Consider the following 15579-nt stretch of genomic DNA (forward strand, 5'->3'; position numbering starts at 1 on the left):
CCAGGTGGAATATGAAATCAGCGAGAAAAGTGGCTGGCATTAGATGGCAAAACAAAAGAAGTCTTATGGATAACTGGGAAGAATTAGAATGACAATGGAGATCTGAAATACCTTCCAAAAGAAAATTCTTTGATTTCCATGAACAGTCAAACCAAAATATGATCAGTTCTATACCTGTAGGCTTAGTTGTGTTCAGATTCTTATTTTTGCTCTGCTGTATTTTTATTAGTTATCATAAAATATAATTTTGGGGTCTTCATTTAAGAGTAATGAACCTCTGTTGCACCTATTTTTCACATTTGCATTTTTTAATTAGAAAAACTTTTAGACTAAGATAACCAAAAATATTCTAATTCTACACTGAATCTACCTACTGGTTTTGACTCTGACTACCCAACCTAGGAACTTGCAGGTCTTCTGAAGCTAGAGACATACATTTTACAAGATTTTCCTTGAAGAAGTCAGTGCTGACATAATTCGGCACAAAACTCTTCTTCATGCCATCATTATAAATCCTTAGTATTCTGAGAATGTGCTTTCTTTGTTTTTGCATTAGACATTATTTCTCAATATAGACTAAGTGAAACATTAAGACTAAAGTAGTTGGGCAGTTCTCTTCTAAAGCCAGAAACTTGCAATCTAGGGAGCCAAATCTTATAAAAGTTAGACTATAATTTGTTTATTTAGTAGGAAGGACAAATTTTTTAAATTTGTCATATAATGAATCCATGTTAAATATCAGGCAAATAAAGTTTATAATTAAGGGCAAAATGGCAGTGTTTCTAAGTCTATATTTCTACAACCCTCAAAGAGAAATTAGGATCTAGTTGGCCCAGAATATGATTTATTAATGCCTAGTAAGGACCACTCAGATCATGCCTCAATTTACTCCCCACCTCTGTACTGCCTCACTTTCTCTACTCCCCAAACTTTACAATCTGGAATCATAATCAAATCAATACTTTCATTGTGACTTGAAAGGGCATGTCCATCTACTCCCCAAATTCCCACTTACCATCCTGGTAACTGTCTAAACCAAAGTATCCCTTCCTGGCTACCACTCTGTTTTAAGTTTACAGTAGTCTTCCCCTGTTAGAAAGTATACTCCTTGAGGTCAGGGACTAATCTTCTTTTTTGTATTTTATTCCCCACAGTTAGTAAATGCTCATTATTACCACATAGTAAATGCTCATTCATTCATTCACATGGATGAATTTTTAGTTCCTTTTGACTTTTAGATATTGGCCTTATTTAAAATTATTTAGTATTAAAGTCATTATACCCTTACACTATCTGGATAATTGAGAAATGATGGGATGTACACATACTATTTACTTATTATGGTACTGTTCATTTATCCCTTCCACACAGGGACATGGCATCCCTGTGATCTGGAAAATCTACATAAAATTTTTTGGCCTTCCTTTTGTACCAGAGAAGTCTAAATTATTTTCTCTTATGGAGTGGCTTACAGCATACCTTATTGTAAAATTTGGGTATATTTATGGTATTAAAAGATAAAATATGTATGATATCACATGATATCATACATATTTTATGCATTTCTGAGTTTCTGAACTTTTTTGGTGTCAATTGTGGCTTGTGTAAAACTCCCAAAAGTTCCCATTTAATTTCTTATGATGACCTGAGATATTTTGTAACCATGATGGGAAAAGTTGCAAGGTGGAAGGGATAACTACTTTTTCACCATATTGTCCTCAATTCCCTTACAATCTGACTTCTGCCATCAACATGAAACAAAAACTGTTTTCTAAAAGATTTCCAATGATCCCTTAATTGTTAAATCCAATAACCTTTTTTAGTCATCTTTTCACTGACCCAACTTATAGCATCTGACACTTTGATTAACCTATCTTTAGGGATACTCTTTTCTCTTACGGCTTCAGACCCACCACTTTTCCTGTTTTTCTGACTTTTCTCCTTTGTCTTCCTTCACCAGTTCCTTTTAAATCTTTTAGCAAGGTAATCCTCAAGATTTTGCCCTTAAATATCTAACTTCTCTATACTTACCTCTCTAGCAATGTCATTTGCTCCTATGGCTTCATCTCTGCAAGTGACCACCAAATCTTTTATCACTAGCTTTGACCTCTCTTTTGAGTTCCAAAACAGTATCTCTGGCTGCCAACATGACATTGCCACTTGGGATGTTCCACTCATCTAAAACACAAACTAGTTTATGATCATAACCAGTTCTTCCTACTATTTCCATCAGTTGCAGTACTATTCTCCGCATGTTCATGTGCCATCTGATTTGCCTCTTTTCCTTCCAGTGGATTCACTAAAGGTGATTGTTCTACTGATGGCTGAAGCTTATTTTACGTGCCTTTATTTAAATATTTTGATAGAAGTTTCTATGTTATGCCTGTATGTGGGAGTAGGTAGCTCTGGAAGGGTCAATGCAATGACTTTGGAAGGACCCTCAATAGCCACATACATACATACATACATACATACATACATACATACACATCAAATGGTCAAATGATATAAGCTTGTTAGATTGTTAGGCTCTTTCACAAAAGCTTAGTTAACATACTTGTTCAGCATTCTAAGGAGTTACCGTTTGAGTTTTATAACTGTAATATTATTTGGTAATATTAATTCACTTTTTTCCTCATTATATTTACATCTTATGTTTACACCCGTAAATATTTAGCACACTTCTAGGCACAAGAGAAGTGTTTAATAAATCTCTGATGACAGATTTAGGGCTGAAAAGGATTTCAGAGATCCATTAAGTCCAACTTCCTTTCTTTACATATGAGGAAATGGAGACCCAGAGAGGCTGATCCACTTGCTCACTGAATTTCTTTTCTCTCATATGCCAACATTATGTCCAGTTTGATATACTCCAAGAATAGTCTTCTCTGTTAAAGAATGACTTTTTTTCCACAGTATTGTCTGCTTAATTTGGTAATTTGTTGATATCTGCTATTCCATTTCCTTTTTGCTGGTAGGCAATCTGTAGGCCAGCAAAATGGAAGTTTGAAGCAAAGTTAGTGCTCTGCACTGTTATGAAAGATGATGCTATTACAAGAGTCGAATAAGAGTAGTTTATTTGAAAAACTTTCCATGTCCCCAAGTTAGGCCTTACTAACATGACTTTATACTAATTCTTTGATTATACATATGTATACTCACATAAAGCCCAAATGCACATTACAAAGCCAATGCAGAGGTTTTAGATGAGTGAACCTCTGCTTCCCTTCATTACTATTACAATGTGAAGTAAACTAATTGTCCAGAACAAAGAACATCAAGATCAATTTGCAAAAGTCAACCACCACACTTTGCCACCCAGGTAAATTCTGCTTATTTTGCTTCAGACCTGCTACAGCTCCTCAAAAGTTATTCTATTTCGTCATTTAACACATCAAATTTTAACTAAATAAAACTGGCGAATTCTTGGGAAGGGCCTTATCAAGTTAGCATACTTGAGGCAAAAGATTATAAAAGAACTACTGGAAAAATTTAAAGAAGGTAACTAATATTAGATCAGGTACACACACACACACCACACACACACACACACACACACACACTCACACACATTTTTTAAAATTGTTCTGAAAAAGGACTGAAGATGGAAGTTAGTTTGTGCATGACCAACACCTAGAAGAGGAATTAAATGTGAAGGTATCATTCAAAAGTATATACTAATAGAGGACGAACATGAGAAAAACTTGGAGAGAAAATAAAAGATGGCCAGAATCATGATAGTAGAGTATCAAATTTTAAATCCATTTTTTTGGTGAGATGATTTCAGTATAAAGAGATGAGTTAGTACAGATCAAGCAGTATCCATTTAGCCCATTTCCTAGATACAGCAGCACCCAGACAGAACTCTAAACATAGTTAAATTAGGGCCAAATTGCTAAATCTCCCAATATAATGGCATTTTACCCAAGATGAATGTTTTATCCAAGTCTACAGCATAATATACCTGTATCAGGGACATCTGTTGGTCTCATAATTCTCCGAATCTGTTCCATTGATTGAAGATCTGGTGAAAGTCCTAAATAGAAAGCAAGAGAAAATATACGTGGTATAAATATTTAGTATTCATTCAATAAAAAGTACCTCAGAAATTAACTATACTTGAATAAAATATATTTTAAAATGACAATTTCAGAACTGAGAGCAAATATGAAATTTATCATTAAAAACATAGCAACTTTGTTTTGCTTTAAAAAAGATAGTTTAAAAAAACCTACTGAAAATTAAAAAACAAACATTCAATTTGAAGGGGAAAAAACCCCCAAGAACTGTCTGACTTCAAGGAACTATTATAACCTACATACATATACAATCAACCTTTGCTTCTGACTATTGACAGCTATTTAAGTATACATTCACAAGTATCTACAAAAGTCAGATGTCAACAGAAAAACAGCACAATCTATTCAATCCATGATACCACATTTAGAAATAAAGAACACATATTTTAAATAACTTAACATCATACTATATTTTAAATAGTTCTTATTCCTTCAGTGCCTACAACAATTTTTTCAATGCAATTTTACAGGTAAGCTGAAAAAAAAATCTATCAGTGATAACAGAATTCTATGCCTAGTTACTCAGACAGTCATCTCTAATAAGAGGGATAAGAACTTACTCCATTTTAAAAAGCCTACACAAAAGAAAATTTCATAACTTGATTTAGCAACTCATACTAAATTTTCTCTTCACTGTCAGAATTTTAACTTTTCCTCTAGCCATGTTCATAGCATGCTCTGAGGACCTGATTTCCATTTATTGCTTCTGACTGCTGCCATTTCAAAGCTGCTACCTCCTACCTCTTACAACTCTTGCTCTGGAACAGTCATCCAAACACTACCATTCATGGGAACATGTCAAACAAATGCTCTAAGTCCACTTACTGTCCCTGCAACTTCCTTCACCAGAACGTGGAAAGAGTTTACATTAAAAATAGAAATTTTGGTAGAATTTTGTTTTTAAAAGTCCACCAAAATTGTTGCATTTTAGTCAAATCTGTGGCTTAGTGGATAGGACACTGGACGTGGAGTCTGAGATCCCGAGTTCAAATCCCAATTTTTGCTACTTCTTATCTCTTTGACCTTCTACAAATCACGCTAGCCAGCTACGTGTTGTAACAGAAAGAAAACTGGACTTGGAGTCAGTAAGACCTGAGTTCAAATGCTGCTTTAGCCACTTACTACCTGAATGATACAGGGTAAGTCACTTAAACCATTTTCAGTCTAATTTTATTCATCTGTGAAATGAAGATAATAACAGCATCTACTTCTCAGGATTGTTGTGAAAATCAAATGAGCTAACATATGTATAATGTTGTGCAAACCTTAAAGTACTATATAAATACTACTACAGTTATCTCTTTCATTCCCCATGATCAGAAAAATCTCAAAACGTTTTTGGCCCTCTCTTTGCACCAGAAGAAGTCTGAATTTTTTCTTTTTCTTTTATAGAGTATTTACAGTACTTTACTGTAAAATCTGGCTTAAGTATTTGGTCATAAGCTATATGTAGGTCAATGTGATATCTCTACATTTCTAGCCTTTGTGTGTCATCTGCTGACTTTCACATTCTTTTCACAAACTTTACCTTTTTACTTATTTTAACTTTAAAAAAGAAACTGTATATTTATGCATTAAAGATAAGCTACGTTGATATTCTACAATAGTACACACATATTTTATGGACTTCAGAATTTCCAAACTTTTTCTGTGTTGTCTGCTGGAACTTTGTGTGTTGTCTGTGGCTTCTGCAAAACTCCCCCCAAATTCCCATTTAATTTCTTATGCTGACCCACAATTTATCAAAACTGTGATGGGGAAAGTTGCAATATGGAAGGGATAACTGTATTAACACACAAGCTCTCCAGTCCCCAGTTTCCTTATTTGGACAACAGGGGTCTGACCAGACAATTTCTATGCTCACTTTCTAGCTCTTAATCCTATTATCTAAAATGGGAGACCATTTCTACATCGTAAAGGGGTAATCTTTATCATTAGGCAAATATTAAATATACAATTTGTAAACAAGTTGGAGAACAGAGGAAATCATAGAATCAGAGTCAGAAGAGATTTAAGGACTATCTAATTCAACCTACACACAAAAGATGTTCTTTTGCAAACGCCAAAAAACCATGAAATGTTAGCATAAACGCTATATTACTACCTTTAAAAAAATGTAAAAAACAGTGTTAATTTAAAAAAATTAATTAATAAAGGCAACATGGTATCATGGATAAAGAACTGGCACTGACATCCAGAAAGCACTGGTTTCAGTCCTGGCTCTGACCCTTACTAGCTTTCTGACCCTGCATAAGATATAATTTTTTCAGGGTTCTAGGCTGGGAGTGTCAAACTCACAAAGAACTGGGGGCCAATAATGTTATAATGTTATCTATATTTTATTATATCCTTATTTATTTCATTAAGTATTTATTTCCCAAATACATTTTAACCTGGTTCAATCCATACTTGTTATGTTTCACACCTCTGCTCTAGGCAACTCTCTAAGACCATACATTGTGGAGAAGGTGCTGACTTGCCTTGATAGGGGGTTTCCCTATCCAGGACCTCCCTATGCCAATGAAATCACAGGTCCAGTTCCTATTTCTATCTTAATAAAATGCAATGTCTGGCACCATATTACACTGGTGACTTAGTCAAAATCATCTCCTTAAACTAGTTCTTCCCAGGCTTCTAATCTCAGCTCAATTATTTCATATCTCCCAAACATCATAGAAAAGATCTCACATTTACATAGCAATTGACAGTTTACAAAGCACTTTCTTAGTAACTGTAAGGTAGATAATGAGGTTAAGTGATTTCCTGCATAGTCACATGATTCACAAGTTTCAAAGCCAAGTCTTAAAATAAACCAAAGATTTTCAACTCCAAATTCAATGCTCTTTTCCACTATGCCATACTCCATATACCCTGTCTTTGAGATCACTGTTTTCTTGCACAGTGAGCATATTTTAATGTTACTGTTTTTTGCTTCTCTTAGATTGTCTTTCATTTCTGCATATACGCATTCCCAATCTATTGCTCTATTTTGTTTCTTGGGAGAGACTCACCATAGCCGATTCCAGTCTTTCTATTCTGCCCACTGTTTTTGCTGCTCAGGCCATAAAATCTGCTTTCATAATTCTCATTTTTCTTTTGAATCTTTCAGGAATAGCATATTGTGGTTCCATGTTCTCCCACTGTTCCACAGCATCCACCATCTCATCAAGTGTTGGGATCTTTTTCCATAACTTTGCAGTATTTATTCATAGATACTTGAACTCATTTACTAGATTTGGAGGCCATATTTCTTTCTGTTCTTAATGTTGATTTATCTGCTTATATTCAACATCTTTGGGTTTTTTCCTTATTGAAATCTTTGGCAATTTCACCCCCCCAAAATTTTCCCTTATTGCTCATTTTCTGACTCTGTCTTCTCTGAAGGTAGTTTCCATGAGGGGCTGGATCTCAATGCATCTCAGCCTTCTCCCCACAGTTCACCAGCCTAGGTCTCTGCCCCAAGTGATTTCTGCGTGAAAAGAACTGGCTCCAGCTGGATGCCATTCTCCTTTCCCCAGGCTTAGTGAAGTGTTGCAAGCCTCCCACCTCCACAGTGTCTTGTTCCAATTTTCTTGTATACTCTCTCCATTCCTCAGTCCTCTGGCCTACCACCAGCAGTTCTGTCACAGCCTGAGCAAACTTTTGCAGTCTCCATGACACTGGAAAGAGAGTGTGTGTGTGGGGGGGGGGGGGGGAGAAGAGATCAGAGTGTGGGACTGGGTTTTGTTGCAAAGCCAATTCTGGTCCTTGGGCTAGCTAGAGTAGTAGTGGGTAGAAGAATGATGTTTGCTGAGTGAGCTCAAGAGCTCAGGGCAGGCACTGGTTCCTGGGTTTTGTTTTGTTAATCTTCTTTTGGATTCAGGGTCTTTGCTCTAGACCATAAAAACAGCTGAAGCTGCTTTATCTTTGGTACATAATTTCTGTTTTGAGAAGTCATGGGGATCAGAGAAAATGTCTTGTCCTCTTTTTCTTTCTCCTACATCACATTATGCTGCCTTTAATTTACAAACAGGGATTTACAATGAACACAAGAGATAGCTCCACTTACAACCCCAAGATGATGTCTATATGCAACTGAAATCAATTATTTAGTTTTAATTTGTATTTAATATTTTCTATTATTTTATATTCCACTTCCATATAATTTTACGTATTACATTTAATTTTTAAGAGCCAATGACATAAAAGGCATTATGACAGGTGTTGAAGATATAAAGACAAAAATGAAACAGCTGATCTCAAGGAATTCTCAATTCTCCAGAGGGAAGAAGGCATTGGTGTAGATATAAGTATCAGACAAATAAATACAAAGTAATTTCAGGAAAAGGACAGAATACTAACAATCAGGGAAATCTGGAAGGGCTTCCCATAGGAAGTTGCACCTGAACAGAACCTTGAAAAAACGTAGGGAATGTATTCCATGTATAGGCCTGTGCAAAGGCCTAGAGGTGGCAAGTAGTATATTGAATCTGAAGAACAGTAGGTTGGTATGATAAGAATAGAATGCACGAGGGGAAATAACATTAAAGAAGGTTGGAAAGGTGGGTGGGAGCTAGATTTTGGGTGACTTTAAATGCTCGGCTGAGGATTTTTCATTTTATTCTAGAGAAACAGGGAGCCGCTTAATATTTTTCAGTATGACAGTGATATAGTCTTACATATGCCTTAGAAATAGAAGAGATTAATTCATTCATTATGTTTTCCTAGCACAGTGCCAGTTACAAGGCAGTAGTTTAATATTTATTAATAATTAAATTGGCAGCAGCATAGGATGGATTGTGAGAAGAGAGACTGGGGGAAGGCTGATCATGGGAGGCTACTGCAAATATCTAATACACAATGACGGATACAGAAATTTATCGCGACACTTCCTTTGGGAACAAAAGTATCAGCATGAATTCCAGCAAGGATTAGGGATTAGGAAAGAGTTAAGAAAAGAATTTGCAAGAATTAGAGATTTTTGCTAATTATCAGACTCAGTCTTCAAGATAAGGGAAAAAGTCAAGCATCTAGATTTCTAAATCATTTAGAATGGCAGAGGTATAAAGAATATCTGATAGTACAGGGACAAGAAGTGGAAACTGAGTGTAAAACTGAGAACTAAAGGCTACTGTAGAGACTCGCAAGTTAGAACAGGGTAGGAAGTTACTACATAAATTATAATGTGGTACAGTAATGGGAAGCAATTTTTACTCTTAATCTATGTCCTGCCAAAAGAATGTTGGTCATCATTCCATACTTGAATTGCTGCCCAATTTCCCTGAAAAATGCTTTTGTAATGTTATTTCTCTAGTGAAAAACCTTGAATATATCTCACTACTTAGAATATAAAGTCAAGTTCCTCTGCATGGTATTTAAAGTTCCTTATAATCTGGCCCTACTTTACTGACACAAATCTATTTCATGCCAAAATGTATTCTTAATTAGAGAAAGGCAAGTTATCTCTCTGTTCCCTGAATATATAACAAAGTGAAAATGTGGAGTATCTTCTCCCCAAAATTTAGCCACTAAAATCAAAGCCAGAGTGTTATGCCCTCTGTAATAAGCTTTCCCCAACAATTCTGGGCCTTGTTGATCTCTACTTTTTCTGAAATTCTGCATTTATTTTATGTGCCACACACTGTGGAATTTATTGTTATATTTTTTACATATACAAGTATCTTCTCTCTGACTGGATGGATTTTAAGCTCCCCGAGGCCAGACATAAAGAAGGTAGTAGGTATTCAATAACTGCTGAAATGGACAGAACACCATTATCTATCACACAAGCTATTATACATTCCAATATATTGCATAGGCCACATGGAAAAGCAATATTCATGTTCACATAAATTTTTGTTATCTCAACAGGTAATCTGTTAACGTCTAAAGCTTTGTCGATGTGCACAAAAAAAAAATTCCTTTCAATGAGATTAAGACTGATGAAGTAGGAAACACACCAGCAAGATAACTGTAGAAAGTCTTTTGACAAGATCAGAGCAAATGGAGCTCAAGTAATAAATACTCCAGGTTGGGGGCTAGAAAACTACTGCCCACTGGAATTAGCCAGTGAGCTAAGAATGTTTTTTACATTTGACCCTTGGGCTATAATATAGTTTGATAACCACTGCTTTAGATTAAAAAGTCTCCAAAAGATGACAGGAGCTTTTAGATTTTATAACAGTATCTTAACATATACAACTTCATTACTCAAATTCAGTTCTCAATTATTGAAAGATACATATACATATATACTTTTAAATATAAGAGCTATTTTTGTTTCTCATGATCCAATTTCAGTTGCTTGATTTCCTAATTATTCTTCTATTATCAGGAAGATAACCATAATAACGAAAAAGAAATCTAAATAAGGTGAATTTCTTAGTTTACCTCCATGACAACAGAAGATCTTCTCATCCACAATGGCTGCAATAGGCAGACAGTTAAAACAATCTGTGAAAGTCTTCCATAGTTTAATATTAAACCTTCGTTTGCCTACAAAATCAACATATAGAATAAGTTTACAGGAAGTCACATATACCCTATCATCAATAAAATTAAAGGATCATTTTCCAAAATGAACTTAAGACCTAATATAAAGATCAAGATGAGCACTAAGACACTTTACTAAAGCTACGTCTACCAAATATCTTTAGGCAAATTAACCTACTTTCAAATATATTCAAACAGCTTACGACTCACTTTCAAAACCTAGTTAGTACTGTGTGTAGCGTGGGTGGGAGAAGTAAAGAGAAGACTGGAGGGGCATTGGGATTTTGGGTAGAATGTCAATTCTTTTTACTTGAAGAAGACGGTTAAGGGATCACTGGTTAACAAAGCTTAAAATTGGAACCAAGCAACAGGCATTTCCTGATGCTAGGTAGTTTTTACTTTTGAATGCCTTACCACTTGTATAGCAAGTACCACTTGTGTGGCAAGGTATAAATGGAAGCTAAAATGCTAAAACTTTTCCCGCAGTTTGCCATAAGAAACTTTGGCAAAGCAAATGCCCTGCCATAGCCTGCAATTCAATTTAAAGCTACCATTATGCTATAATATAATAGTAAGTGATCCATAGGCAGGATAGGAGGGAGGAACTAAATGCTGGTTTCCTTAGATTTTCAATTTCATGGCTTGGCCTGAACACTTATCACCAGTAACGGCTGAATGTAACCCATATCAGAGTATGTTTGATTATTTCTTTCCTTTAAGACATTTCTCTGGGTACTAGAAGCCAGTCATAATTCCATGTCTTCCCACTGGCAGCAAATAAGTAAATTTTAGAAGAGGAGGATGTTGAAAAAAGATTTCCACGACCAATCCAAAAAAGCTTAAAAATTATTGTAGACACAGGTATCTTAACCAAAGAATCACTGAAATACAGCAAAATCTCACTGATTCATATTAATTCTAGGAAGACAATGAAATTATAAATTTTCTAAAAAGAGTGTACCATTTAAGTACATAAAACTACAACAAAAATTTGCATATTTTCCTTGAAAAGGATGATCTATAAACAAAAAGATGATTTCCTTAGCTATGAAAATTTTCATTTGTTCAGCAAGATTGTTTAATTAAAAGCTTGCCTTCAAATATCAATACAATCAATTAAACTTTCTAACTATTAAAATTAATTTCACCCAAAAGGATTATTTTTCAGTCATTCCCTCTAAATCCTCATTTGTATTTTGTCCACTTATTCTCATTTACTTTTCCTTCTATGACTATACTTAACTGTCTACTTCCATTTTTCTGGTTCAGTTTATTTGTTTTGAATATCTCATAAAGATCTTTGCAGGTTTCTCTGTATTCCTTATACCTGCTAGTCTTGAGTGCACTGTATATTTATATTCCACAACTTATTTAACTATCACTTCCTTAATATATACTTAAATTATACGTAATTACATTTAACACTACTAGGGAGCATTGGAACAATTTTTTGTTTGTTTTGGAGAATAGTTTCAAGATCTATTCCCAATAATAAGTCAAAGTGTATTCTTATAACTTTGCTGTATGTTGCCAGGCTGTTCTTGAAAAAGATTTTACAGTTTTGCAACTCTACTAAGCAATCGATGACTGCGGTATTGTTCTATACCCATGACAGCACTGAGTTTTAAATTTTTTGTTGTTTTTATAGTCCTTAAAATTCCCCATGTATCTCTCCCCTACTCTGCCTCTCTCCCAGAGAACTTTCTCATATAACAAAGAACATCAAAAAGAAGCAGAAGAAAATTAGCAAAGCCAACCAATAAATTTAAAAAAACTAAAAATAAATGCAATATTCTACACCTAGTATTGAGTTTTGACATCTTTTAAAAAGTTCTGCTAAGCAAAAATTATTTAAAATAGTGCAAAAATGAACTTCAGTTGACAAAAATTGTTATAGATCCTAAATTAGGAAATTAATGAATAGAGTGTCTCTAATATATATTATAGATACTATATCACTAGGGTTATTGTATTATGCTAAATTATTATATAATGCTATATTAGTGGTATTATTACATTAGTTTATTATTATATTTTCTGTGTGTATGTATGCATGTATGAAAGACAGAAAAATAGAGACAGAGACATTCTATGTCACTGATACAGGGAACTCCTTGATGTGGAAATTCTGTCAATGCGTATGTTCCCTGCAACTTAAATTCTTAGAGAACTGCCAAATGCAGCACAAGTTTGATACTTCTGACCTAAAGCATTATGAAGTTGAGTGACCTGTCCAGGGATATGCCACCTGTAAGTATCAAGAACAGGACCCGAACCCAGGTCTTTTTGGCTTTGAAACTACCTCTCTATTCAAAAGACCTGCTCTCATAATACGGGATAGATAAAGTAACTATAACCCAGAACAGGTTCAGAGTTATACAGAAACCAGTAAATTCCAAAACTAACTATATATTCATTTTGTAACCATACAAATCTCTGAACCAATACAGATTTAGCAACAAAAGAGAAACTAATACAAAATAGCAAGAAGGTAGCTTTCTGGTTCATAACTGAACAAATGATGAGCAGGAAAATGGGGCCATGACCTCTCATCTCTTGGAAACATTGTTTTCACTTAACAACATATCTCCTATTGACAAAAAATGGAAAAGAAAAAAGGAAAAAATACTTTTAAAAGGATAATAAAGTTGAAAAGAGTAGCACTGGTAGATGTGTACCCCAGAGTACATAACATCCTTGTCTATCCAGGTTTAATGGCACAAATTAGTAGTAGCAATACATTTTAACTGCTGAACAATTCTCATGGCATGGAGTTTAATAACACAGTTTGTCAAAAGTCTTGAGGATCAACTCCTCAGTACTTTCTAGAAAACTGGACAGAAATGTCTAGGAAAATCTTCACAGCTGATTTACCTACTGGCATCTCTGGTTTATCTAGATTATTCTCCTTGCTTGCTCTCAATTTAGAATTATATGCGTGCTGATGAGATCCTACTATGTTGCACATGGCAAAACCCCTCCCACTCACTAATCCTTCCTCCAGGAAATGGAAGAATAAAACATATCTCCTTCCTGTTTTTTTCCTCCAGTTTTCAGAATGCCTGGTCTTTGAAATACATGAAGCTGTACTGCATTTTGCTAAACATTCAAGTGCAAATCTCACAGATTAAATTTACTCCCCTCCCCCCACTGTTTTAGCATTTAAATAATTTTCCAGAGTAACCTTTATTTTTACTCACATTCATCATAGAATCCATAAATACGATTGATGCTAGCACATTCATGGTTTCCTCTTAAGAGGAAGAAGTTCTCCGGGTATTTGATTTTATAAGCCAATAGCAAACAAATGGTTTCCAAAGACTGCTTTCCTCTGTCCACATAATCTCCCAGGAAAAGATAGTTGGCTTCTGGCGGGAATCCTCCATATTCAAATAATCGAAGTAAGTCTGTATATTGACCATGAATGTCTCCTAAAAATAAGAAGCACATTTTTACAAGTCGGTCATGCATATGAAGAGTCCAAGTAATAGATCTCTGTTTTATTAATATGTTTAAGAAAAGTATAACTCTTATACTGCATGGAATCTTGTTGATTACTATGGCAAAGTAAAATGTCAAGCTATGCTGACAAGAAATGCCCTAACAAAGTTTACTTTCAAATGGCCCATGGCTTAATAAAAAGAAAGGTTTATAAACTGAAATTTGTATTACATAATACTGAATATTGAGTATTTTTTAAAACTCTCTATCACTTTAGAGAACAAGCAGTCATTCTATAAACATAAAATTTTACTTAAGGTATTTCTTTGTACAAAAATGTTTTAACTAGACCTACTTAAAAGTTATCCACATTTTCTTTATCTATTTAAAGTCAAGGTACTTTTTTAAAGAGTGGATGTCCAACTAGGCCTCTGTTGACAGCGAAATAATTTGTGTTTATTTTTTGAGAGTAAAATAAATTTATTTCAAAACAATACATGAAATGAAAATATTTAACTATGAAGAAATTGTTTTGATTTCTCTGAAACTCATCCTTAAATGTGATGATCCAGGTGAGCTGAAGTTGACCACTATAAGGACAAGAAGAAATATTTAAGGGCATAATGAACAAGTTTAATCAATGTATCACAACTGGGGACTTCTGGGGAACAAAGTACAAGCTAGAAAAGTTAACATGAATTAAACTGACCTTTTTAAAGCAAAAGCAGAAGACAAATCTAAGAGTCTTTAACAAAATGAGAAACACTACAAAAAATAACCACAGCAGAAGATAGATCTTATAAATCATTTTTTGGGACTCTATCCAAACTTACTGATAGCAGATCATTAAATGATGAATTACGAACTTCTGGTTTTACATCTGTTTTATTGCTTTTGCCAAAAAGACTTTCAAGAAAAAACAGTAGGTAGAATGTGACCATTGAAACAAATTAGAGAAATAAGAAAAATTAGGAAAAAAACCTTATTTATGAACACTTCAATATTTCAAGGATCTATAATTTCATCAGTATGGAGAACCCCTTCGCTGATGCAGATTGTGAATTCCTCTATCACTTAGTCAACCTGGTAATAAACCTACATAATAGTAAAAAAAGCATAAACTTTCACTCTTTTCTAATTTTTAATGGTATGACATTTTGTACTTAGCTTTATTAGCCATCATCAGTTAAATAAACAAAGAATTTTTAGAGTTGTCAACAACCTCACTAGCCATCTATCTAGTCCAACCATACTCAAATAAGAATTCCCAATATAACATATGTGACAAGTGATTTGATTATTCGGTTTGAATGAGAGAAAAATGTTACTTTAAAAGTAAGCCATTCCACCTTTGGATGGCTTTGTTTGTGTGTTTTTTCTGACATTAAGCCTTTGGATAGCTTAAGAATCAATTCCTCAACACTGTTTAAAAACATGTTACTTTGTGTAAAAATATTTTAAACAAGGTCTGTCAACCTGCAGAGAAAAAAATGTAGGTAAAATGCAAATAAAACAACAAAAATGCAAGGTCTAGTTGCCAGAATGAAAAATAGCACCAAAAACTTGTAAGAACTCTAAGTCATCTCAG

At 34.3% G+C, this 15579-nt stretch overlaps 1 protein-coding gene across 1 annotated transcript in view; it reads right to left on the reverse strand.

Moving 5' to 3' along the window:
- Positions 1-15579, reverse strand: part of PPP1CB (protein phosphatase 1 catalytic subunit beta) — a 79698-nt gene that overhangs the window by 19172 nt on the left and 44947 nt on the right. The window contains exons 3-5 of the mRNA XM_020983773.2: positions 13751-13981; positions 10449-10553; positions 3965-4036 (exon numbers count right to left, since the gene is read on the reverse strand). Of these exons, the coding sequence (XP_020839432.1) occupies positions 3965-4036; positions 10449-10553; positions 13751-13981 (408 nt within the window). The remainder of the gene's footprint in view (positions 1-3964; positions 4037-10448; positions 10554-13750; positions 13982-15579) is intronic.

The sequence above is a fragment of the Phascolarctos cinereus genome, unplaced genomic scaffold (genome assembly GCF_003287225.1).
Source record: "Phascolarctos cinereus isolate Bilbo 61053 unplaced genomic scaffold, phaCin_HiC Scaffold_2;HRSCAF=192, whole genome shotgun sequence".
In the NCBI taxonomy this organism is placed as follows: Eukaryota; Metazoa; Chordata; class Mammalia; order Diprotodontia; family Phascolarctidae; genus Phascolarctos; species Phascolarctos cinereus.